This window comes from Bos mutus, chromosome 11 (assembly GCF_027580195.1).
Source record: "Bos mutus isolate GX-2022 chromosome 11, NWIPB_WYAK_1.1, whole genome shotgun sequence".
Taxonomy (NCBI): domain Eukaryota; kingdom Metazoa; phylum Chordata; class Mammalia; order Artiodactyla; family Bovidae; genus Bos; species Bos mutus.
Window position 1 is genome coordinate 84510440 of NC_091627.1, and position 27381 is coordinate 84537820.

General features: G+C 41.3%; 1 protein-coding gene across 1 annotated transcript in view; it reads right to left on the reverse strand.

Moving 5' to 3' along the window:
- Positions 1–453: 453 nt before the first annotated feature.
- Positions 454–27381, reverse strand: part of TMEM178A (transmembrane protein 178A) — a 58234-nt gene continuing 31306 nt past the window's right edge. Inside the window, exons 2-4 of the mRNA XM_070379692.1 lie at positions 16262–16375; positions 13064–13201; positions 454–1427 (exon numbers count right to left, since the gene is read on the reverse strand). Coding sequence (XP_070235793.1) covers positions 1186–1427; positions 13064–13201; positions 16262–16375 — 494 coding nt within the window. The 3' untranslated portion in view covers positions 454–1185. The remainder of the gene's footprint in view (positions 1428–13063; positions 13202–16261; positions 16376–27381) is intronic.

The following is a 27381-nucleotide window of genomic DNA, read 5'->3' on the forward strand; positions in this document are numbered from 1 at the left end:
CCTGAGGTGTTTCTTTTCCAAAATTATTCAAGCCGAGGCCCAGCTGCAGATATTCTATGATAATTGCTCTGGGACAGGGCACAGTTTAGGTACAAGTGAAGATGATTAAGCAGGTGATTCTGCTGTGCAGCCAAGGTTGAAACCCATTGGCTTAGGAGGTCCAAGGATAAGGCCAGAAACTGTAAATCCTTATCACTGGCTACGTACCAGGCAGACCGCACACAGAGAGGAAGAGGGAGAGAAGAAAACTCAAAATACTTCAGTGAGGTTTTAAAAGAAGCTTGAAAAATGATATCTTTTGTCAATAGCATATGTGTGGGTGCCACAAAAGATAAATAAAAATGACCAACCTCACTGAAATGAAACAAGTCTGTGAAAAACAAGAGTTCTCACCTGTCCAAATGGCTAGGGAGACCTACTGCCATGGCTGAAAGACAGAAGAACACACCCAGATTAACAAGGAGGCAGTCATTTAATGCAGAGATCCGGTTAACATGAAGAGACAGGTTGAACAACAGACAGGACTTCAAACAATACTGCACAGTATTACAGGGTAACTCTTTCACGGTTGGTCTGTTTCTCTTATGATTTCGATTCCAGTACAAAGGAGGAGAAGAGACTTCAATTAAAAATAAATAAGGCAACAGAAGAATCTTCCTGTAACAAAAAACATCAACAAATAATGCACAAATATCTGGAGCTGACACAACAAGACACCATTAGGACAAGTTCTGAAGGTGCAGCATGAAAATTTAACAAGCATGGTACAACAACAAGAAAATTATACTCGCTTTGTTATGAATCCTTTTGCAAATAGAAATGACTCTCGGGTAATTGTTATATACAAACTTTCTGAAATAAGTGGCAATCGTACAAATTTTTCCATTGCAGTTTCCTCTCTTTCTAAACCGAGAAATGTTCCATGGCACTGTTCCCTAACTCCTCATAGTCAGAGCATAAATAGTCATTAAAGCACTTGAATCCACAGTAGTCTTGTCCTTAGAAAAGTATGGAGGTTTTGCATGATTAGATATCAGTCATCCACAAGGGGCTGGCAGGCAACAGACTGGAATGTAAAAGACGGTATTTGTGCTTGGGATCCTGACTCAAACTCTGCTCCGTCCCCTTCAAGAGTCGTCCGCACTGTGGACGGGGCCACCAAGCAGTGAACTTGAGTGTGGACAGTCATACCGTGGAGTCCCTGCCAGACTTTAGATGTGCTATCTTGGTCCGGCTGATAAATGGGTAAGCAATGCAGAGACCTCCAGCTGCCACAATAAAGCCTAAACTGCACCAGGCACAAAAGATAGACCAGCTGTAGCCGTGTTCCACATCATCAGGCAGGCTATAAATTAGCTTCGGGAGCCGGTTCAAATCATAGGAGATGCTGGCAGCGTAAGTGCAGAGGGAGATGGTGCAAAATATTCCTATAAATAATACAAAGAGAGCAGAGTGATCCGTTACTGTTTTGCCGGCTACAGGCAAATGCCAGACAGGCCTTTGTGAACATCAGATCAACAAATGAGATGATGAGTCCAAATTAATAAAAGATCCACAATTCTTTCACTTGAATTACTTCATTCAACAAACATTGGCAAAACCTTTATGTGCCAGACTGTATGCTAGGTTCTGGAGACACAGGAATGAAAAAAAAAGATGCAGGAAATTCTGGTAACTTGAATTATTCAGAATTATCTAAATTAAATGGTATGTATATATGAATTTTTTTCTTCTTAAAAACTTAGAAATTTTGATTATTTTTAAGGAAAAAATCTTCTATAATCACTCAACCCTAATACAAACAATTTTCATTTCCTTTTTATTATTTTTGTTTATTTTATTTTTGGCTGCACTGGATTTTCTTTGCTGTGTGCACGCTTTCTCTAACTGCAGTGAGCAAGGGCTGCTCCCTAGTTGTGGTGATCGGGCTCTAGGGTGCCAGATTTGTAGATGTGGTGCTCGAGTTTAGAGGCTCCAAGGAATGTGGGATCTTCCTGGACCAGGGATTGAACCTGTGTCCCCTGCATTGGCAGGCAGATTCTTAACCCCTGGACCATCAGGGAAGTCCCAAGTCTCATTTCCTTTTGTTCTATACCTGAGTTGATGCATTTTTAGAGAGCTGCAGTCATACCAAGTCTTTCTTTTTCAATTAACATTATCCTTGAAATGTATCTGGTTGTCTGTGAATAATATCTCAAATTAATTTTTACAAGTTTCTTTTAAGGCACAGAGCTTGGCACGTTGTAGGGTTTCAAAAATCTTTTTTTTTTTTAATGAATGGATACAAAAATTTAAAATAATATAAATTAAATCCAAGAAGCTGGAGTTGATGTAAAATAGCTGACATCATATATAGGAGATCTATAACTCAACCGCTCAGAATGCAGGTAATTTGGGTGGCTTAAGGAAAATGAGAGTCCCTTGGACTGCAAGGAGATCCAACAAGTCCACCCTAAAGGAGATCAGTCCTGGGTGTTCTTTGGAAGGAATGATGCTAAAGCTGAAACTCCAGTACTTTGGCCACCTCATGCGAAGAGTTGATTCATTGGAAAAGACCCTGATGCTGGGGGGGATTGGGGGCAGGAGGAGAAGGGGACGACAGAGGATGAGATGGCTGGATGGCATCACTGACTCGATGGACGTGAGTTTGAGTAAACTCTGGGAGTTGGTGATGGACAGGGAGGACTGGCGTGCTGCAATTTATGGGGTCGCAAAGAGTTGGACACGACTGAGCAACTGAACTGAACTGAAGGAAAATGAACAATTTAATTTGTTCATGTCAACATGTTATATACAATTGTCCTTTCAGAACACTAAAATCAGCATTCTGATAAAAATGCTGCAAAAGCCCAAAAGACAGGATTCTTAGTACTCATGGATGTAGATGGTTCTATTTCACCACAGTGAACCCCAAGGATGCTCCTTTTTGGTAGGCATGGGATTGCAATAAGGCAGTTGCCGAGCTGAAGGTGGGTAATAAATACAAAAATCCAGTCAAGTATCAGAATGTTTCGTTCTGTTCTGAGTCCTACATATCTGTTTTTAGTATTTTGGTTTATCCTTGTGTACAAAGGAGGTTATATCCATTTGCTGGAAAATTGCTTTGGTAACCTTAGGGATCTCTGCAGCATCTCCATAGGATTCGGAGACAGGTTTGGAACTGTAAAGAGAAGGTGAAAAGTAACAGACCGCTATATCCCTTTTTAATAGAGCTTTGGGGATCAGAAACACCAGAAGAAAACAAACTCAGAACAGGCAGCAGCCAGGAGGAAAGAAAGATCACCTTAATGCCTCCTTTTTTCCCCTTAATGACATTTTTAAGTGATAGAATTTGTCTGCACTTAAATCGCATAAGGATACATTGCCTGAATCCTTTTCCAAATGTGCATTTAGAAATGTTTTAAATGAAAAGGACACTTGATCTGAGGTGATTTGATATCTCCTACTCTTGGCATAATTATATTTTTAGACTCTAAAGCAATTATGTTTTATAAAATCTTGTTTTCTGACTTCTTGCTCCAAATTATTATGGTAAACACATGGCTTTTTCAGTTCTCTAAAGAAAGATCATGATGCAACTAAGTCTTTCATAAAGGATTGGTCCAGTTAAAACCAGAATACTACTCTGCTTTTTTTCAAACCATGTAAAGAGCAAATGTTCTTGCATCTACATGAATGTTTTCACTGGCAGCAAAACAAAGACAATGTTTTATATGTAACAAGGCCGGTCTAATGAGTGCTGGTAATAGAACAATAGGCAGAAGAATTTGATCTCTAGAGTATCAACAGGTAAAATACTAAAAATAGAACAGTAACCTGCTCACAGGAGAACCAACTCTAATCTGCATTTATCTGTCTGCACACAGCTGAGTGCTTGAAAGTGAAGCTTTTTACAAGTAACATATTTTTAATGACCTCAGAAAGTATGAGTTCAAACTAAGACTCTTAAGCAGCCTTTGATGTTCAAATGCATTGGGCTGGGATGCAAATAATATGTATTCTGGTCCCCAGCTCTGCTACTAATCACTGTGTGACCTTGAAATTACCTAACCTCTCTGAGTTTCGTCTAGGAAAGAAAATGAGGGCTTGGTTCCTGAAGTCCCTCCCTGTGCCAATTTTCAGAGACTGTATTATTCCACAATATAGCATAGAGCCAGGCCATTTCCCAAAATTTCCTAGTGAATCTAGTACTCAGTATTATACAGCTAAATAAAAATCGAAAGAGTCATGAATTTTTCTTTCTGCACGTACTCCTTTTGATTTTATACTAAACTTAGATTTTATTGGCATCTCTCCCCTGCCAACACCCAAAACTGCTTTGAGTGAAATGAATTTTTTTTTCCTTGGTTTCTCCTCATTTTATTATATAAACAATGATTGTACAACAATTAGAAAATGCACATAATACAATATCGTGATGGTTTTTGCCATACATTGACATGAATTAGCCACGGGTGTACATGTGTCCCCCACTCCCCATCCTGAGCCCCCCTCCCGCCTCCCTCCCCATCCCATCTCTCTGGGTTGTCCCAATGCACCAGCTTTAAGTACCCTGCTTCATGCATCGAAACTTGGGCTGGTCATCTATTGAGTGAAATGAATTTCAGCGTAACAACACCAGCTCATACTGAATAGAAAAAGATTGTAACCTGAGGATTTAATCTCTCTCTGCCCTGAGTGTCATGCCCAGGGCACTTAGTTTGTGCTTACCTCATAGACACTGTGAATGATATCACTAATAATAGTTTTTTTTTTCCCCCCACCAAGTTGCCAGAGAGCTGAAACTCCCTAAAAGGTATACATTTGTACCCACACCCCACACCCAGGAGCAAAAACTGGCAAATTCATGGGATGCTTTTTGGCTACCTTGGATCCATCTTGCCTCGCAAACATGACTGCTTCTTTGTCTTATTTGTATTTCTTATTTTTATTTATCTTATCTTGAAATATACACATCTCTGTGCCACTTAAGTTCTTTCTGGAATAGGACATCACCAAACCTTGATGAAAACCTGCTTTATTTCCTTCTGCCTTTACTCTCTCAGCTGGGATGGGGTAGAAGAGACTCCATGAGCCCATAAATATGTCTGATATCTACCCCTCCCCCTCCCCACAACTGTCCCCAGAGGCTGCTCTTCTGGGGACGTTGTTTTCTCCCTCCAAGATGCTCTTGAAGTGGTTCTGAGTGAGAGAAAAGTAAAGATGAGCCAAAGAGCATATCTAGGAATTTCCCCTTTCTGGACCCTCACAGCTCTAAGGAAGTTTGCACGCACATAGCTGCCACAGCTCTTATTCATGGGCTGGGCAGCACTGTTTCTGATTATTACAAAGAAATGCAGGGACAGGAGACAAAGCAGTGTTTCCAGTGCTTGAAACCAGCTTTTGGAAAAGAGGCCTACTCCATTCAAGATATAAGAAGAAGAAAGAAAAACCCTTCTAACTTCAAAGACGCTAAGGAAAAGTGTTTAAAGGACGAAAACATTTTTGGTGCAGCTAGATTAGTAGTCTTGGTCAGTTTTGACCCTGTTGAATTCTATTTTATTTCCCTACACATGTCTTATAGTCTTCATGTGTGTTAGTTGCCTGGGTTGCCTTAAGAAAGTAGCAGCAGTCTGGATGGCTAAAATAACAGAAATTTATTTTATCACAGTTCTGGAGGCTAGAAGTCTGAGATCAAGGTCCTAGAAGGGTGAGTTTCTTGCAAGGTCTCTCTCCTTGGCTTAAAGCTGGTGGTCTTCTCCCTGTGCATTCACACGTCCTTCCCCTGATAACTATTTGAGTCCAAATTTCTTCTTTTTTATAAGGACACGAATCACCTTGGATTAGGGCCCACCCTAATGACCTCATTTAGATTTAATTACCTCTTTAAAGACCCTGCCTCTAAATACAATCACACTCTGAGGTTCTAGGAGTTAGAACTTCAACATATGAATGGGAGGCGGGCCACACAATCCAGCCCATAACATTGTGTGCATGTGTTCAATGTATGAAGTACATTTCTATCCCTTTTATCAGATCAGATCAGATCAGTCACTCAGTCGTGTCCGACTCTTTGCGACCCCATGAATCGCAGCACGCCAGGCCTCCCTGTCCATCACCAACTCCCGGAGTTCACTCAGACTCACATCCATCGAGTCAGTGATGCCATCCAGCCATCTCATCCTCTGTCATCCCCTTCTCCTCCTGCCCCCAGTCCCTCCCAGCAGCAGAGTCTTTTCCAATGAGTCAACTCTTCGCATGAGGTGGCCAAAGTACTGGAGTTTCAGCTTTAACATCAGTCCTTCCAAAGAAATCCCAGGGCTGATCTCCTCAGAATGGACTGGTTGGATCTCCTTGCAGTCCGAGGGACTCTCAAGAGTCTTCTCCAACACCACAGTTCAAAAGCATCAATTCTTTGGCGCTCAGCCTTCTTCACAGTCCAACTCTCACATCCATACATGACCACAGGAAAAACCATAGCCTTGACTAGACGAACCTTTGAGGCCTAAGCAAAACTTTACTATTTTAAGAGTTATTTACTCAGTTTGATCCCTGGGTTGGGAAGATCCCCTGGAGAAGGGAAAGGCTACCCATTCCAGTATTCTGGCCTGGAGAATTGCATGGACTATGGAAAAGGCAATGGCACCCCACTCCAGTACTCTTGCCTGGAAAATCCCACGGACGGAGGAGCCTGGTAGGCTGCAGTCCACGGGGTCGCTAAGAGTCAGACACGACTGAACAACTTCACTTTCACTTTTCACTTTCATGCATTGGAGAAGGAAATGGCAACCCACTCCAGTGTTCTTGCCTGAAGAATCCCAGGGACGGGAGAGCCTGGTGGGCTGCCGTCTCTGGGGTCGCACAGAGTCAGACACGACTGAAGCGACTTAGCAGCAGCAGCAGCATAGTCCATGGTGCCTCAAAGAGTCCGACAGGATTGAGCAACTTTCACTTTCTTTCACTTTCACTCAGTTGCTCAAGAGTTATTTATAAGTGGAATTCCCTGGAGGTCCAGTGGTTAGGACTCTGCACTCCCACTGCCAAGGACACAGGTCCCTGGTCAGGGAACTAAATTACCACAAGCTGTGAGGCGTAGCCAAAAAATAAAAAAGAATTATTTGTAAGCCCCTCCTAGGTTCCAGACCCAGTTCTGATTATCATAGAGGTAGCTGAGTTGAATGAGTTCTTAATGGTCACAGCTATCATTTTCTTGACACTAATGTGATCATGAACCCCAAATGTTCTTTCCATTCACTTCCAAGCACGCATCTCAGGGAAAAGGAGTAGAGACCCCTCCCCACCCCAGACTTCCTGTCAGTTCCACATGGGGCCTAACAGCACAGAGGATATGGGAGTCAGCAAAACCTGCTGAACAAAACTGAGTTCTGCAATGCAGTGAGTTCTACACACCTAAGAACCAATTCATTCCAAACTGCCTTCTGTAAGATTTACCTTGGAAAAGGAAATGGCAACCAACTCCAGTATTCTTGCCTGGAAAAATCCCATGGACAGAGGAGCCTAGCGGGTCACAGTCCATGGGGTCACAAAGAGTCAGACATAACTGAAGCGACTTAGCATGCAAGGTTTATCTAGGTAGCAAGTTATTTCAGATAATGTTGCCTTTTTGTCAGTAGCAACTTAGTTAATGCAAGATACGGGATGAGGGCATGGAAAGATAAGGTACCAACCTTGCATTTCAAAGTTCTAAATCAAATGATCCTTTTTAAAAATCCACGAGGAGAGAGGTCACCTCTCTTTCTTCTTCTCTTAGACTTTTCCTTCATTTTCTCCTCTCTCCTGACCAACCAGGAGCTCCCTGGGGCAACCACTGACACTTTTCAGCCCAGCTAGTGGTGCCAAGGGAAAGGAGTTTATAAGTCCCAAGCCTCTGTCCTGGCTATTGCTGGTAGCATCATCAAAAGGGTGAATAATTACTGGTTCTGAAGAGCCCTGTAGGCAGTTACTTTTCTTATAAAATATTAAAAGGTTTTCTGCCAAAATTCTTAATTAGAAGATACGGTGAAATCACAGAATTACAAGACTGGAAGGGATATTTTCAGATCAGGAAAGAAGTGAATTTATGCTGCATCTCAGATCATCAACCTAATTTCCTTCCCTAAACTCTTCTCAGTGCCCATGGCCAGCTGGTACAGTATAATTAGGGTAACTGGGCCCACTCTTCTCACCATCCTCCTTTGATGTGCTTGAAAGGCAGAAGAGAGCGGAAGTTGCTTCATCCTGGTTAGCCTGTTTGATAAATAACGTAGCTGCAACACCCAAAGGCATAAACATTGATTTTTTTTTTCCCCATTCCTTCAAAAGATGGCCTGCCCATCATTCTGGTCTCTGCAATTGCACACACACACACAAAGCTTCATGCTACTTTTCACACAGATTACTCAAAGAGCGATTGCTAAGTTGCCTTAACTAAATGACTGGGCAGGACTAACAGAGACAGATGACACTTCTTGAAAAAGTCAAATACATGATCCACAGGCTGTAACTACTAAACCCAGAAAGCATGCAATTGTCTTCTGAGAGATTGCAGCAGTGTAATTGACCAGCAAATCTTGGTCTGATGTGACACAAGGCTATTGACAGTCCTTATTGATCTTGCCTAGTGTGAATATTCATATGTTTGGCTGCAAAAATGTTAATGTATTTGATTTTAGACCCTGCTTAGGGTGTTAGATAATACAGAATACATGCACTATATTACCTTTCTAAAAATCTAAAAAATATATATTTTTAAAATCCTGAATTCCAAAGTGCACCTGGCGCCAAGAGTTTCAGATATAGCATTAAGAACCTATAGTTTTAGGAAATAATCAATAGATACCCTAGATAAGTCAATACATCTAAAGAGGAGGCCTTTTAAAAAAACAAAAATTGAATGTATTGAAGCAAAACAATGGATTGCCTAATGTGGGTGTTACCCATCCTGGAACTTGGCTGGGGTGGCCTGGACTGTTTCTTCTTTCTCTGCTGTCCCAAAAGCCCTGTATTGTTAGCAGTGGTCACTCCTGGCACAGCCTATGATGGGGAATGGAGGCCCCAAAATATTTGCATTGAATAAATTAACTTTTGAAAATATTTATATGTCTGCTGCTGCTGCTGCTGCTGCTGCTGCTAAGTCGCTTCAGTCGTGTCCGACTCTGTGCGACCCCAGAGACGGCAGCCCACCAGGCTCCCCCGTCCCTGGGATTCTCCAGGCAAGAACACTGGAGTGGGTTGCCATTTCCTTCTCAATGCCTGAAAGTGAAAAGTGAAAGTGAAGTCGCTCAGTCGTGTCCGACTCCTTGTGATCCCATGGACTGCAGCCTACCAGGCTCCTCCGTCCATGGGATTTTCCAGGCAAGAGTACTGGAATGGGGTGATTTATATGTCTAACAAATGATAATCATCATTCTATCACAATGCTGATCTAATGAAAGCATCACTTGAAGCTGAGGCACATACTCACTAGCAGTGCCCAAAGACAGTGCTGTCTGGTCAAGGGCAGCCCCCCACCCTGGGTCATTAGTCTTATTTCCTTTGTCCTCTGGATACGCCTCAGTGACAGGGTGTGTAACCCAGAGGACATGAAGTCAGAAGGTTTTATCTGGGGCCCTGTGCCCTTGGCCCTGCTGGCGGACTGCTTGAGAGCCCCAAGGGAATTAGGATAAGTGACAGTTACAACCCTGCTGTTCCACATGTGGGTAATCAAGAGCTGTCTGTATGCAGTACGGCAGAAGGAGAGATTGTTTCCAAGTTTCCATTTTAACATCTTAACTGTCACATCACTGAGGATCTTCATTGAAGGTTTGACTAATAAATTCAGGTAGAGTGAAGATGCCAGCGCCTTAGAAGAGGCTAAGATTAGCATCAAAAATCGGTGGGAGTGACGCTGACTAGGACTGCCGAAGACATTTCTGCTTAATTAAAATCAATTCTTTTAACCCTTATTTGCTCTCATCTGCTGCTGCTACATGGAAAGGTCCTATAGCTAATTTATCTCACGCAGCAGATTAACACAGCTATCTCAGTGTTTACAAGGAAATGGAAAGGTATTATTTGTAGTAGCAAAAATGAAACAAACCTCCCTAAATCCCATAGTACAGGACTACAGCACAGCAAATCCCCTCCATGGAAGAAAATGCAGCTATTAAAATTGATTAAAAAAGGAACACAGAACAATATAGGGACATGGGGAATGGATTTGGTAGAATGTTAAATGGAAGCCTAGAAAACAAAATACTTCCCAAATGATGAAGGTTGCAAACATTTTTCTTCTTTTTTTCTTTAAACTTTCTCTTCTGAAATAACTGTAGACTCAAATGCAGTTGAAAGAAGTAAAATGGTGAGTAGGATGGAGGATGAGTGGGAAGGAGGCTCAAGAAAGAGGAGACACATGTACACTTACAACTGATTCATGTTGTACAGCAGAAATTAATACAACATTGTAATTATAACCCAATTAAAAAATAACTTGTGTGTAGGCAAGATCCTACATTACCCATCACTCAATTTCCCCAAACAATAATGTCTTATATGACTTTAGGATAATAGCACAACCAGGAAACTGACAATGATACAATCCATCCACCTTATTCAGATTTCACCATTTTTATACACTCACTTGTGTGTGTGCACACTTAGTTCCACGGAATGTCACCATGTGTGCAGATTATGTGACCACTTTCATGGTCCAGATACAGGGCATTTCCATCATGAGAATGCCCTGAATTATCTACCCTTTTACAGCCACAGCCACTTCTCTCCCCTTTGTTTACTTTTGTTTTCATGAGACAAAGATGTGGGCAAGACTTGGTTTAGGATAAGGAAAATATTTTAACAACCTAATTTTTCAGATGGTGACATCTATAAGTGGATTTTCCCTTTAGTCCAAAAAAAAATGTTGTTTGGACAATCAAAATCAAAAACAAAAAAGCCAAACAGTGTTATGTGGTGTCTGTTTATCCTCCGGGACTGGTCATCAAACTTCAAGTTCACAAGTTTGGGATTTTGGAGGGGGGTTGCAGTGGGGTTTTGCTATGGTGGCTATTGTTCTGCTTATTCTTTTTTGTTTAACAATTGCACAGGGACTTTGAATGATAAATCCTGCTGAGCCCTGAGTCAGTCTGGCCCGAAGTTACACATTCAGTTGAGGGTTGAGTGGAGGCAGGTGGGCCTGGCTCAAGAAACTCTGTTCCTAATTCTGCTCCTAGCGACCCAAGACTGAACTCCCACCTCCTCTCATTTAAAACTAAACAAGCCCTTCCGCCTCCCAAGGAATGCTCAATGAGGCTGGCTTTTATGGCCCTATGATTTATTTTTATGCCAACAATTGTTTTATATCTAAGAGCATCCTAAATTATCCATGCATTACCCACATTAAAAGTGTCCTTTAAAAACTAATACTACTGAGGCTTTTGTCTGACCCTCAGCCCCTTTCATTTTCCTAAGGATACAACGTGGGGCCTTTTCAGGGCTGGGGGTAGTGAATCTGTACTTTGATGTCTATGAGGACAAGAGTTTGAAAAATGAGGCCTCAGCTAATAAAGGAAGGGAAGAAAAGGGAGATTTTTAGCCTCCCAGGGCTACAGTCCTTCAGTCTCTGTGTAATCCCCCAAATTTGGAAAAGTTGATGTTCTGCTAAGAATTTTTCAGGACCCAGGTGGCTTCTAAGTGCTCTGTTCACAGTGATCATCCAGATTCCAGATCACTGCCAGTTACAGCCTCACACAGAACTTAGAAGGAAGGGCCTCTGTGGCAGAACTGGGTTAGGCGGGCTGACTGGTTGACCATTTACCTGTCAGTCACGAAAGACAGAGAAGATAGTGCCAACCACCGAGGGGTGCTGCTGCCTCCAGTTAACACCGGCTTGAGTAAGTGGCCGTGACAGTGAGAAGTGTCAGAAAACCCAGTCATGCTCACTTGAGTAACAGGACTCCAGAGAAGCAAAAATAAGCTTATTCAAAGTGCCTGCACATCTAGAGTAATAGCGCCCCAATGCTAAGTGTACTTGGGTGAGACTGCTAACTTGGCACTCACTCATCACTATCACACTCATGTCCTGAGAAGCAGCAGGAGGAAAGATTTTTTTCCCCAGAGCCACGTTCAATTTCAGCCTTCAATTCAGCTCTTTTGACTCCTTCTTAGGTAAAAATGTCCTTCACCTGCTAATCGGTAAGACCAGCTGTGTCTCCACACACTTCCCACCCAACCTCCTGCTTTAAAATGAAGTCACTGCTCAGTTTAAAACCTTCTGGTGACTTCCATCACCCTTGGATTAAAATCCAAGCCACTGCCCGCTTCTCTGCCTCACAGGATGCTGTCCCTCCCCTCCTTGATCTCCGGCCACACTGGTCTCTCTGTAGCTCAAAACACAAGCATCAACCCAGCCCTCCTTGGGGCTTGGCATTGTGCCTTCCTCTGCCCACAGCACACTCCCCATTTAGAATAGGGTCCCCTAGGCCAACTCGTTTCTCTTTCTCACAGCTTTTATGGCTGTCATAAATGATCATTTGTGTCTCCTCACAACAGAAATGGGAAGGATTTTATTGCCTTAATCTCTGTGTGTCTTTAGTATGTAAAGCAGTGCCTGGCCCACAGTAAGTCCTCAAAAAATATCTGTAGAAATAAATGAATGAATGTGTTTTTGTGCATAAAAATGACACCAGGGACTCCATCACTAAGGATGGACTGAGCTGACCTTCTGCCCAGAGGCATGGGCTGTGCTGAGCTATCATCCTCTGCTGGAGGGTTCCTGAGAACCAATGGTCCACTTTTGCTAAGAGTCCACATCAGAGCTAGGGGGCAATATGAAAGAATGGGACAGAAAAATCAGATCTGCCTCATTCGGAGATTAAACCCAAGACATCTCCATCTAATCTTGCAATGCACCACAATAGGGAAATCAGGACTGTGTTTTTAACATTGCTATTTTCTTTAAATTCTGTATTGCCTACCAAAGCCAAAGAACCTTTTGGTTGCTTTTCTCACAAGTGAAAATAAAATTAACAGAGAGATAACAAAGTGAAGCTACATGCTGCAGAATAGCCTTCACTTTTTCTGGGAAAGGTGTCAGAGGTGCTCCACGTACCTGTCATGAGGAAAAGGAGTCCAGCCACATGCTGGGTCAGGCTTTCCTCCCAGAAGAAGCTGACCGTGGCCACAATGCAGCCACAAAGCAGGACAGCCACAGCCATGCCCAGGAAGCCAGCAGTGATTCTTCTTAAATCTAATCTCAAATACAAACATTCAAAATAACAAGAAGGAGAGTTATTGAAAATTAGAGAATGAAGAGCTCTGTATACACTGTGAAAATTAATAAGTTGCATGGATAGGCATAGTGTCTATAGGGCCAAGGTGATTTAGGAAATAAACTTCCCAGGTATTCAGTAAGAGGACAGACCGGGTATAACGAATTGAGGTATCAGCATCTGCCTTCTCTAAATCCATGGAAAAGTCCATACCAAGTAGAACACAGACCAGAGGACACCAGGGCAAATGAGGGTTATAGATAACGAGTTACTTAACAAACTAAGAGTCTGTTTGCAAACAAACAAGGTTGTACTGAACAAACTGAAGAAGGTCTGCAAAAGATCTTTATTATCCTTCAAAGAGCAACAGAAACCTAGGTCACCACCAACTGCAGTGACTGTAATTAATTTGACTTTGGGGAAAAAGTCTAAAAAGTCAGCTACAGTGAAACATGGTTTTACCTGCACACCAAGGATGCCAATTATTTTATTTTTCAGTTATATTTCCTCCTGCTTATTTTCAAAAAGAATTTGAGAAAGTGAAAGCAGTTGTACCTAAAAGGGGACCCAAGATGCACATATAAGACACCTGCTCATAAAGGCCCTCTCCCCTTAAACACAGGTCCTACAATCCACGCATCCAAGTACTCAGGTTAAGGAAGGGCTGTTTTCATGGCCAAGCCCACTGTATATGCAACTGTCAAGTTTGGTCTATCACAAAACCACCAATGGTTGTGATCACGGGGCCAGGAACCCATCCCCTCCCCACCTTCTGGGCCATAACCAAGAGATGGACTGACTTCATGTACTTTGGTGCCCTGGGCTTCCCTGGTGGCTCAGATGGTAAAGAATCTGCCTGCAATACAGGAGAGGCAGGTCCAATCCCTGGGTCAGGAAGATGCTCTGGGCAAGGGAATAGTAACCCATTCCACTATTCTTGCCTAGAGAATTCTATGGATGGGGGAACTTGGTGGGCTATAGTCCACATGGTTGCAAAGAGTCAGACATGACTGAGCAATGAACACTGAATACTCTGATTGCCCACCCTCCTGTTATTTTCTTTTTCTATTTTCCTCTCTCCTTTTTTAAATTTGAATGCAGATACTTTTAAAAATTGTGGCTAAATTTCTCTGATCCCTCTTAAAGCAATAGATCCCAAACATAAGGCTGACCCTGAGACCAGTCAACAGTCCTGGGCAAGGTGGATCATGCACACCTATGCACATACAGAGCCCAGACAATAGGCACACCCTGCTGCATGAATGTGGGCGGCTCTGCGAAGGTGCCCAGGCAGACACCACCTCACTGTGTGTTCCTGTGGCTCCCGGGCAACTCAGGGTGGTGTATACAGGGTAAATTATGGTAGCTTCCAGTCTTGGCCTTGTCACACATGGTTCATCCCTTTCTTTCAAAAGAATTTCTTATTTCCAGCTCAGAGCATCTATACTGAATCAGGGCATTGCAGCCTAGAAGAGAAAGTGTATACATCACAGAGCTAGGGGTCACAGACACAGTTCATTTAAAGGGGCTGTTTAATATTACAGTGTAGGTCATTTTGAGACATTCAATATCATCATAGCTCAGCCACCATAATCTCACAACCTCCTAAATTCCCTGTGATTCAAGTTTTATTTTCTATGGCCATTAAAATGTATACACACAAGGTTCAGATATAATCCACTTGGGATTCGCATTAGTACCAGACATGTTAAGCTTATCTGGTAAACATGGTACAGATCACCAAGTGTGACTGTCTTGGAAAGAGCCACGCCTGAGACTGCTGAAAGCATCTTTCCATGAGAACCTCAAAGAGGATTAGGAGGACAGTGCTCAATGTGGTCTTGTTGGGCAGTGACAGGGTACAAACACAGAGTAAAGAGATAAGGTTCTTTTTCAGGACCCAGTAATGATCTTTTCTCACCTAAAACCAATGACTATGTGGCTTTCTGGATAGATGATTAAGGCAAAGAACCCCAAACATGCTCAAAAGTAATTATAAGAACACTTAGATAAGGCTCTAACTAAGGTCTGTTGAGAAATGACCATTAAGATCAGCCAGCCAAAAATAATTTTCAGGAGTTTTCAGGTTTATTAAGAAATAAACCACATTTAAGCCAAGGACTTTCCAAGTTCTAAATGTGCCGATCACAATATCTATAATATTATACCACTGCTGTGGGCAGTATCTTAAGAGCTTCCATTTATGTGTTTGAGATTCAAAATAGAGCCCTTTGCTCTGCAGAGAGATTTTACTTTGCGAAATGAAACTCTGCCTTTGTAGTGACTTTGGTCACCAAACAAGATCACTGAAGTCCTTGTACTGACTGCATTGGAAATGACAATGTCAACCTCTGACTGCGGTAAACACTAAAAAGAATTAGGCCTAGTTTTTTTTTTTTTTTTACTTTCCTGTATTAGCTATCCCTAGGCAACGCGAATCAATAGTTTTCAGGTAGATATCAGTTTTCTTTGGTGTCACGCTGACGATCCTTTCTAGACTTTCACATTTTCCTGACAGTAACAAAAGAGTTCCTGCCATCAAGATGTGGAGGTAACAGACACCTTCTGAGAAAATTATAACATACACTCAATAAAGATATTTGAGTAGAAACACCAAGGTCTGAGACAGAAACGGTAACTAAAATGAATATTGGATAAACAAAACAAAAATAAGAGCACCTAAGGTATAATCTCCTGGGCTCATTGAGACAATTACCAGATCAGGGTCTTGTACCCCATGACTTGGTAAAGGAAACACCCAGGATGTGGCTTGTATACAGATGCCACCAGGACAGACAAGCTCACTGCACTGTCTCCCAGAACCCCACGCCTCACTCTCACATGTCTGATCTGCAAACAAGCTGTGACCTCGGCATGGTGAGATGACCCTCTGAGTCTCTGCCCAAGTCAGATGGGGCCCAGAGGCCCACGCAGGATCAGCACAGCATCTTTCAGTCCAGATCTGAAACGGCTGATGGGAATACTTTTTGTTCAGAAAGACACCGCTTCCTCTCTGACCCTTTCCCGGAAATACTCACGAAGCAGGTGCCATTCATCTTGCTGGATTGTCTTGGTCAAATTGAAAGGGATGTTTCGTAAGCGGATTGGCTGAGAAAAGTGGTACTTGATGGCTGTACATCGTTGTGCAATACCTTGAAGGAAATAAGAAATGTGAGCTACTAGTTTGTGCATTTGTAATAGAATTCTGGAAACTGAAGGCAGGGTAATGCATCCTAAACTGGCTTGAAGGGACAAGGGAGAAGAGTCTATTGATTACTCTCATTAATAGAGACAAGTCAAAGCAGTAAAAACCCAAAACATGAAATAATTTTTTAAATCATGTTTCCACCTTTGAATGTATTAAATTTGATAAGAATCTAAACTCCCTTAATTGTTTTTTTCAACATTGAATTTGTGTTAATTAAACACAAAACTTCTCAAGGAGACATGGTCTAAAAGTATACAGAGGATTGGGAGAAATCAGCTTGGAATGTTAACACAGATAAATCTCATGCATCCAAATTTGATCCAACCTCAAACTCTCAAATAATCAAAAAGTACATCAGGAAGTGTGTTGTTTGTAAACCAGAAGACATTTTTCCATAAAGAATCTTCCACATGATGGTTTAAGTGGTAATTAGGTCTCCAGACAACCCACAAGAGCCTAACTAGCCCTAGAGTAGCTGAAGTAATTCCTTAATACAAATTTTATTGATCTGAATTCAACGTCCTAAAAGCAAGGGTAATATTAAAAGGAGAAAGAAATGTGTTTCCTCCCTTTTCTGGTTGTTTGCATAATATTTTGAAAGGGGAAAATACCTACTACTTTATCTAGCAACTTCTATATTCCCTTCCAATCCATGCTTTTATTGCATAGATTAACACAGGCCTATTTTTCCCCTAAAATTTGCTGAATCCAACAAAAGTATCTATCTTCCTTTCAAAGTAAAATATAACAAAACTTTGTTGTTTCCTTGTAAATCACCGTGATCCATTGTTTGGATAAATGCAAACTGATTAGATTAATTTTTAAAGAGCTGTGAGTAAATGTTAATCCTTTAACTCAAGCAGCTGTTAAAAAATATTCTCATAGATGCAAATAAATCTCTAATTGGTAGACTTGGAGTAAATGTAATAATAAAGTGAAATTTTTTTAAAGATCAGACATTGAAAAGGGAGATTAATATTTGAGCACAGTTAATATCATGAGCCAGTTAGCCCCTGACATGAAGGCACCTACAGAATCATCTCTCATAAATAGTTTCTCAGTCATTAGTGTTCATAAGAATCACCGGGGGAGATAGTTTAACATGCAGACCCTGGACCTCACCAAAGATATTCTGAATCAAAAGATTTGGGACGGAGCCACAAACCTGACTTTTAACAAACATCCCAAGTAATTTTGATACAGGCAGCTGAAAAATACTACCCAAGACTATGTCTGCTTTTTGGAAGCTTATTTTTCTTTTCCTTATGAAACCATAGATTCTCCAAAAAGCTCAAAGCTCCCTTTTATTTTTCTCTTTGGTTGTGAGGTCTATAAGGTATGTAAGTTCAGTGTTTATATATGTTATGTGTTTATAAGTCAGAAAATTCCTGTGCTTACAAAGAGCAAATGATCTGGGCTGAGAATAATAATAGATAACAGACTGAAAATGTATTAATGGTTTACATTTGTGTTTTTCAAAATTATCATTCTACTTGATACTCATCCTTGGGGTAACTTTGAGGCTCTGTGTAAGCAGGAACTGAAGGGCTAAAGCAGAGTTGAACGACATGCCCCAACACACACACACGGTCCATCAGCAAAGACTGGTAACCTGTTGGTTCTAGGCAGTTAAGGACATTTCTGTATAGTCATTAGCTTCCCACTAAGCTAGTCAAGCAGAGACTTTAGGGCCTACATATGACAAAGGATACAGACTTCACAGAATTAGTTCAGTAGAGTCACTAAACAAACAAAAAAAACCATTGACACAAAAAACAATAACAAACTCTGAGCAGGAGGGAGAATCTAATTTCCAGAATTGCTATATAATTTTAAATGCCCAGTTTCAATTTAAAACTACAAAGCAAACACAGAAAAGGAACATATGAGTCATACATAGGAAAAAAAAATAGGTCAGTCAATAGAAACTATCACTGAAGAAGCCCAGACACTGGATTTATCTAACCAAGACCACAATTCAAGGTTTTGTTTCTTGGTTTTTGTTTTCTGTTTTTAACACACTGCCAAGTATGTGAGATCTTAGCTCCCCAACCATGGATTGAACCCCTGCCCCCTGCAGTGGAAATGTGGAGTCTTAACCACTGGGCCACCGGGGAAGTCCCTAACCAAGACTTTAAATCAAATGTTCTAAATATGTTAAAAGAATTAAAGGAAACCATGTCCAAGGAGCTAAATGCAAGTGTGAGAATGATGTCTCACCAAATAGAGAATATTAGTAAAGTGACGAAATGTATGAAAAGAAAAACAAATAGAAAATCAAAAGTTGAAAAGTATAATAACTGAAATTTAAAAATTATTAGAGGGGCTCAACAAAGTTTTGAGCAGGCAGGAAAAATAATCAGTCAACTTGAAGATAGATCAATTGATATAATCCAGTCTGAGGAATATAATGGGAGTCCCAGAAATGAGGAGAGGAAAAAGGGACAAAAAGAATATTTGAAGAAATAATTGTCAAAACTTTCCCAATTTGATGAAAAACATGAATCTATACATCTAAGAAGTTTGATGAAGTAAAAAAAGGACAAACTCATATTCAGACACACCATCATCAAACTCTTGGAAGCCAAAGATGGAGACTCTTGAAAACCACAAGAAAAAAAGCAGTGTATGATATGTAAGGACTCCCCAAAAGACTGGACACTGATTTCTCATCAGAAACCATGGAGGCCAGAGGGAGTATTCAAAGCACTGAAAGAAGGATTGTCAACCAAGAATTTTGAATGCAGCAAAGTTATCCTTCAGAAATGAACAGAAAATGAAGACATTTCCAGTTAAACAAAAACTGACAGAATGCGTCACTAGCAGACCTGCCCTATAAGAAATAGTAAAGGAAGTCCTTCAGGCTGAATGAAGTAACAGTAACTGAATCCACATGGAGAAACAAGAAAACAACAAAAACATTTGTAATGTTACAAAACAGGGAAACATAAATGGAATTACACTAAATATAAATAGACCAAACATTCCAACAAAAGCAGAGATTGCATTACAGATAAAACAACATGATCCTTATGTGATACCCACTAGAGACACACTTCAGATTCAAAGACACAAGTAGGTTGGAAGTAAAAGATGAAAGAAGATACACCATGAAAATAGTCACCAAAAGAGAGATGGAATAGCCATACTAATATCAAACAAAATTAGACTTTAAGACAAAAACTGTTATTAGAGACAAAGAAAGACATTTTATAATGATAAAAGGGTCAACTCACTAAGAAGATATAACAACTTTAAACACATTTTATCCACTTACCAACAAAGCCCCAAAATACTAAAAAAAAAACTGACATAATTAAAGGAAGAAATAGACAATTCAACAATAATATTTGGAGACTTTAGCACTCCACTTTCAATAATGGTAGAATAGCGGAGAGTCAAGAAATAAACAGAAGATTTGAACAACACTATAAACCAACTAGACAAAACAGGCATCTACAGAACACTCCACCAAACAGTAGAATATACATAATTTTCAAGCGTACATCAGACACTCCCCAGCATACACCATATTTTATGCAATAAAATAAGTCTCAATGCATTTAAAAGTCATGCAAAGTATGTTCTCTGACTGCAATATAATGAAATTGGAAATCAATAACAGAAGGAAATTTTGGAAATTCAGAAATTTGTGGAAATTAAGTAACACTTCTAAACAATAAATGAGTCAAAAAGAAATTACAAGGAAAGTTTAAAAACACTTTGAGATTAATGAAAACAAAATCACAATATGTGAAAATCTATGAGATGCAGCACGGAGAAGGCAATGGCAACCCACTCCAGTGTTCTTGCCTGGAGAATCCCAGGGGCGGCGGAGCCTGGTGGGCTGCCGTCTATGGGGTCGCACAGAGATGGACACAACTGAAGCGACTTAGCAGCAGCAGCAGCATGAGATGCAGTTAAAGCAGTGCTTAGAGGGAATTTACGCCTGTAAATGCCTACATTAAAAGAGAAAGTCTCAAATCAGCAGCCTGACTTTCTGAAGAAACTAAAAAGAGAAGAACAAACTAAACCCAAAGCAGAGAGATTACATAATTAGGGTAGAAGTAAAGTTAGTAGAGACTAGAAAAATGAGGAAAGTTTTTTTTTTTTTTTAAAAGATTAATAGAATTGATAAATCCTTATCTAGACCATTCAAGGCAAAAGGAGAGAAAACTTGAGTTACTAAATTCAGGAACAAAACAGAAGACAACACTTTACAAAAACAAAACATGGTAACAAGAGAATACTGTGAAAAAATTATATGTCAACAAATTAGATACTACAGATTATATGAGAACTTCCTAGAGAGACGCAAATTACCAAAACTGACTCAAGAAGAAATAGAACATGTAAACCGATCGATATCAACTAAAGAGCCTTGAGTTAGTTATCGACTTAGTTTAAAAAAAAAAAAAAAATTCCCACAAAGGAAAGTCCAGAACCAAAGAGCTTCACTGGTGAACTTTACCAAATGTTTAAAGAAGAATTAACCATGTTTCATAAACTCTTAAAAAAAAAAAAGAGGAGGGAACAATTCCCAAATCATTGGATGAGGCCAGGTTTGCCCTGATATGAAAAACAAAGGCATCACAAGAAAAGAATATTACAAAACATTTCTTATGACTATGTATTCAAAAGTCCTCAATAAAGTACTAGCAAACTGAATTCACCAACATATAAAAAGGATAGAACATCATGACTAAATGCAATTTATGCCAGGATGGTAAGGTTGGTTCAACATAAGAAGATGAATTGATATAATACGCCTTATCGATAGAATGAAGTGCAGAAACCACCTCATAGATGAAAAAAAAAAAAAAGCATTTGTCAAAATTCATTTGGTACTCACCAATTCCCCTAAGAATTAGACATAAAATAGGTATTATTAATTCCATTAGGTGGGAAGAAAAATCTGATGCTCGCAAAGGTTAAGTAACTAGACCAAAGCAATAGTACAAAGTACAAAGCAATAACCACACTTTAACATATGCAGTGTCACCCAAACTTTGCATAATGCTCACTCAGGAAAGTTAGGAATCCTTAACTCTTTTAGAAATGCCTCTTAATTCTGTGGGTAGTAAGACCTGTAGTTAGTTTGTTTTCATGGAAAGGCATTTTATTTTAAACACGGGAGTGTATACATGTCAATCCCAAACTCCCAATCTATCCTTTCCTCTCACCCTTCCCCCCTGGTAATCATAAATTCAAGAACTGTAGTTATTAAATGAACTGTCAGTTTGAAGTGAAAAACAAATTTTTCAGTTTAGTACAAGCATATGCTCTTTTGGAAACAAACCTGATACCCAAATTGAGGCTTCTGTCTGTACATTTTCCATACCTTTCAACACACATTATTCAGAGACTGGATTGGCTCATGGTTGACTCAGTGGCCTCATCCTTCCTGCATCTCACAGAAGCTGCTTAAGGCTAGATATGGGGTTGGACTGGGAAGAAATTCTCTCAGACTCAGAGGGCTGGCCTTCTACCAACTCCCGTGCTAAGAATATCTTTGGTCCCTTGCTAAACATCATTACTAATACTCTCAGAGCCCATCTCCTCCTCCACCCCTGCTGGAGATGGGTGTGATCCCAGGGGGGCAGAGGCAGTAGCAGAAAGGAGGCGACCGGCCAGCCCAGTGTTCTTCTGCTCCCCACACATGCCAGGAATGAGGTAAGCAGTGCACACGCAACCAAATTACCTTTCCTTCCCCAGGAGGCTTCCAGGCTAAATTTAAACTGCCAAGAACTCTGAAATGAGAAGACATAGGAAGTGTGGAGAGTGACAAGGTCTGAATGGAGCACCTAAAATCCCAAAGATTAGGAGTATGGTGGGGAACCCAGAGCAACTTCCTTGAGTTTGCAAGAAAATGCTCTACAGCCCGGGAGTTACACTCCCTTGAAAGATTATTCGAGATTTCAGGCAGAAGTGGGGGTAAAGATGGAGAAAGGACAGATCGCAGTAGGGTCAGAGGCCTGCCATTAGCTCTTTTATATCCTTTAAACATTTGTTCCACCATCACAGCAGAAAGTCAAATCGATTTGAAAAGGAAAGTATATTATTAAGTTCTAATTTCCTATGGCATGCACATAAAACTGACAAAATGAAACTTCACGAAAATCACACAGGAAAAGGCCTGCAGTTGCTTGATGGTTTGCTAAAGACAAAGTTCTTCTGATAAAAAGACAAGAATACGTATATACATAAGGGGTGGTCAAGATAGAAGTTCCGTGAGATATACTGAAGAGCAATACTATGAAAATCCACAAGGAGGCATTAGATGCAAATTTTTTCAAATCCATGCATGCAAACTGAAATTAACTGGCTGTCCGGGCTTAGAGAGCAATGAATCTGGTTCTCTGGAAAGGAACACAAAAAGCATGAGATCATAGCACCAGATGGCATCACACAATGGGGGGAAGAGACACGCAGGGGGTTGAAAAGAACAACTCGTGGTCTATATTTAGTGATTAATTAGCTTCTTAAAGGGCCAATCAGTTCAGTTCAGTCGCCCAGTCGTGTCCAACTCTTTGCGACCCCATGAATCGCAGCACGCCAGGCGTCCCTGTCCATCACCAACAACAGAGCCACTCTAATGATGATATAAACCACGGAATAAGATATATAGACTATGCTGCACAAGGGTTAAAAATGGGGCTTAGGGGCTGGTGAATTTCTGTTGTTTCTGATGCTTAAGAGAAATGAATCAAATTCTGAGCTAAGTTACAGAAACTCACACTCTAGGTAAAATGACTGAGAAAAGTGAGAAACAGCAGAAGATGCTGTAAAAAATCATCAATCAATGACGAAGCAGTACATGCAGTGGCTAAAGGCCTTGCAGTCAGCCAGGCTCAGATTTGAATCCCAGCTGTACGATTTTGGGCAAATTACGTAACCTCCCTGAGACTCAGTTCCATCATCTGTAAAAGAGTGGGAACAATGGCAGATATTTCATGGGGTTATTGTGAGAAACAGAGATAGCACAGGATGTGGCCCACTCTAAGGCTCAGTAAACGTCAGCATTGGATTACGAGTTATCTCTCGGCATCTGCCCATGTTCACCACCAGAACAATCAGACACACTAGGAGTCTGAACCCTAAATGAGCATCGCTGTTGCTGCTGCTGCTAAGTCACTTCAGTCGTGTCTGACTCTATGCGATCCCATAGATGGGAGCCCACCAGGCTCCCCCGTCCCTGGGATTCTCCAGGCAAGAACACTGGAGTGGGTTGCCATCTCCTTCTCCAATGCATGAAAGTGAAAAGTGAAAGTGAAAGTGAAGTCGTGTCCAACCCTAGCGACCCCATGGACTGCAGCCTACCAGGCTCCTCCATCCATGGGATTTTCCAGGCAAGAGTACTGGAGTGGGTGCCATTGCCTTCTCCAAAATGAGCATTGCACATCAACCCAAATGCACAGAGAAATACACACACTCATGAAACACCTGACTGTACAACAGTCTAACCAGTGGCTTTTCTGTTTCCTCTCCTCCACCGCCTCTCAAGACTCCTATCGAGTCTTCACTTCACACCTGAACAGCTGGCTAACTGGCCACTTTGCCACTATTTCCCCACCTTCCACCCCACCCTGCATGCCACAGATAAACTTGCTGTGTGAAGGTGTGGGGCCTCTGGAGCCTTAGGTGCTCATCTATAAGGTAGGATATGAAAACCTTTATGATTGTTGCTATATCCACCTGCCTTTCACAGTATCATGAATTTAATATGTTTCTTTAAATTGATAACTCTACCAAAGCCTTTGGCTGTGTGGATCACAATAAACTGTGGAAAATTCTGAAAGAGATGGAATACCAGACCACCTGACCTGCCTCTTGAGAAACCTGTATGCAGGTCATGAAGCAACAGTTAGAACTGGACATGGAACAACAGACTGGTTCCAAATAGGAAAAGGAGTATGTCAAGACTGTATATAGTCACCTTGCTTATTTAACTTCTATGCAGAGTACATCATGAGAAACGCTGGGCTGGAGGAAGCACAAGCTGGAATCAAGATTGCTGGGAGAAATGTCAATAACCTGAGATATGTAGATGACACCACTCTTATGGCAGAAAATGAAGAACTAAAGAGCCTCTTGATGAAAGTGAAAGAGGACTGAAAAAGTTGGTTTAAAGCTCAACATTCAGAAAACTAAAGATCACGGCATCCAGTCCCATTGCTTCATGGCAAATAGATGGGGAAACAGTGGAAACAGTAGATGATTTTATTTGGGGGGGCTCCAAAATCACTGCAGATGGTGACTGCAGCCATGAAATTAAAAGACGCTTACTTCTTGGAAGGAAAGTTATGACCAACCTAGACAGCATATTAAAAAGCAGAGACATTACTTTACCAACAAAAATCTGTCTAGTCAAGGCTATGGTTTTTCCAGTGGTCATATATGGATGTGAGAGTTGGACTATAAAGAAAGCTGAGTGCCGAAGAATTGATGCTTTTGAACTGTGGTGTTGGAGAAGACTCTTGAGAGTCCCTTGGACTGCAAGGAGATCCAACTAGTCCATCCTAAAGAGATAAGTCCTGGATGTTCATTGGAAGGACTGATGCTGAAGCTGAAACTCCAGTACTTTGGCCACCTGATGCGAAGAGCTGACTCATTTGAAAAGACCCTGATGCTGAGAAAGATTGAAGGCAGGAGGAGAAGGGGACAACAGAGGATGAGATGGTTGGATGGCATCACCGACTCAACGGACATAGGTTTGGGTAAACTCCGGGAGTTGGTGATGGACAGGGAGGCCTGGCGTGCTGTGGTTCGTGGGGTTGCAGAGAGTCGGACAAGACTAAGAGACTGAACTGAACTGAACTGAACTGAAGTGGGACACAGTTTTACTTGCCATCCTGTAACATTGTATTTGTTTTAGAATTCTGTATTTATTTGAAAACAAGGTGTCTTGAACAAGGTAGGTGCCATATAATTGTATAATGAATAGCTTTAAAGCTGTGCCAATGTAGCAGCGTCCACATTTAGGCAAACAGAAGATAAGAACATTTCTAGGGGACTCTGAGAGCAATAAGCTCAGAGTTTTCATTGTCCAACTCTGTCTTGCTCCTTCTGAGACCATACCATCAGCTCCCCCCTGAGTCAAGCCCAGGTTACAAGCCCCTACCTTCTATCCCTGACCCCCAGCTCACTTACCTGTAACTGGTCCCCAGTGGCTCCCCCTACCCCTCCCAGACATGTCCCATCTCTTCCTATACCTCCAACCTTCCCCTTAGAACAACCTACAACCTACTAAGCCCTCAAGGCTCAAAGTCTTCATTCAAAAAGTCTTCTCTGAGCACATGGCCCATGCAGCTCACCCCCTTCTCTGGCTTTATTTTGATGTTCAAGGCTGAGCCACACAATCTGGCTCTAATTACTCAGTCTTTATTGCCTAACAAATCAGCAAGTCTGCCTCCCCCGAAAATCTGAAATTCCTTAAGGGCCAGGCTGTGACTTCCCTTCTGGGTCTGTGATGTTTAAGAGGTACATCAGCCACAGCTGTTGACGAATGCAGTATAACTGATACTTTGGGTCCTCTAGCAGGTGAAACGGAGAAGGCAATGGCACCCCACTCCAGTACCCTTGCCTGGAAAATCCCATGGACGGAGGAGCCTGGAAGGCTGCAGTCCATGAGGTCTCGAAGAGTCGGACACGACTGAGCAACTTCATTTTCACTTTTCACTTTCATGCATTGGAGAAGGAAATGGCAACCCACTCCAGGGTTCTTGCCTGGAGAATCCCAGGGATGGAGAAGCCTGGTGGGCTGCCATATGTGGTCGGACAGAGTTGGACACGACTGAAGCGACTTAGCAGCAGCAGCAGCAGCAGGTGAAAGGGCTGGTGAATAGCGTGCATGGTTTCCTAAAACATTTCAAAAGCAATTTGGAATTCCATAACTGGCCACAAGCAGAAAAATGAAGAGCTCTCTCCCCACCAGCACTACCTGCACACATCCCAGGTTAAAAGGAAAGATCGACCGTGGGGTCACAGGGTAGGGTGGTCACCATGTTCTTCCCTAAGAGATTTAATTTCAGAGGAAGGCAGGTGCTAAACAGGAAAAAGGAAAGGTTTTCCTCATCACCTCCTTGAATCAGCATGAACAGCTCTCACTTAGATAAATACACTAAGTACAGTAAGCCTAGTAGCTTAAAGCTGACTTTTAAGCCTAAAATGACCAAAAGCAGTCCTGAGGGGCAAACCCATCATGAAGTGTCCAGAACTGAAGGCAGAAAGATATAAAATCAGTAAACCTATAATGTTGCTGTCCAGTAGAAATGGAACACAAGTCACATAAATAATTTTAAATTTTCTAATAGTCACATTATAAAAATAAACAGGGGGTATTAATTTTAATACATTTTAACAAGCAATCAAGATTTTGAACATTATGAATGAGATATCTGACGTGCTTTTTTTTTACACCAAGTCTTCAAAACCTGGTGTTTGTTTTTCCCTTATGGCACATCTCCTTTTGGAAGTCTCCTTTCAAGCACCCATAAGTCTCCTGTGGCTGGTGCCTCTTGCACTGGAGAGAGGAAGTTTCCAGATGAAGGTGAATAAGACTCTATAAAAGCAACTAAGAGCAAGAAGGTTGGATACTGGAAGTGCCTGAAAGGTGTGAACGTTATTTTTTGCTGAGACTCTTTCTCTACAATACACTAGCTTGTTCTACTATAATTACTTATGATTAATACTAGTGGAGAATCAATTTTTAGCAATGTGGAATTGTGTTTGTGTTCACTCTGTTGGAGCCAGACAACCTGGATTTGTATTCTGGCTTCACCAGTCACTAGCTGTGTGCCCTTGGCCAGTTACTTAACCTCTCTGGGCATCAATTTCTTCTGTTGTAATATATAGACAATGACAGTTCATCTATCACACAGAGGAGTAAATATATAGTACTTATACAATACTCATGTAATATTATTAGTGCAATTACTATTACTATTGTTA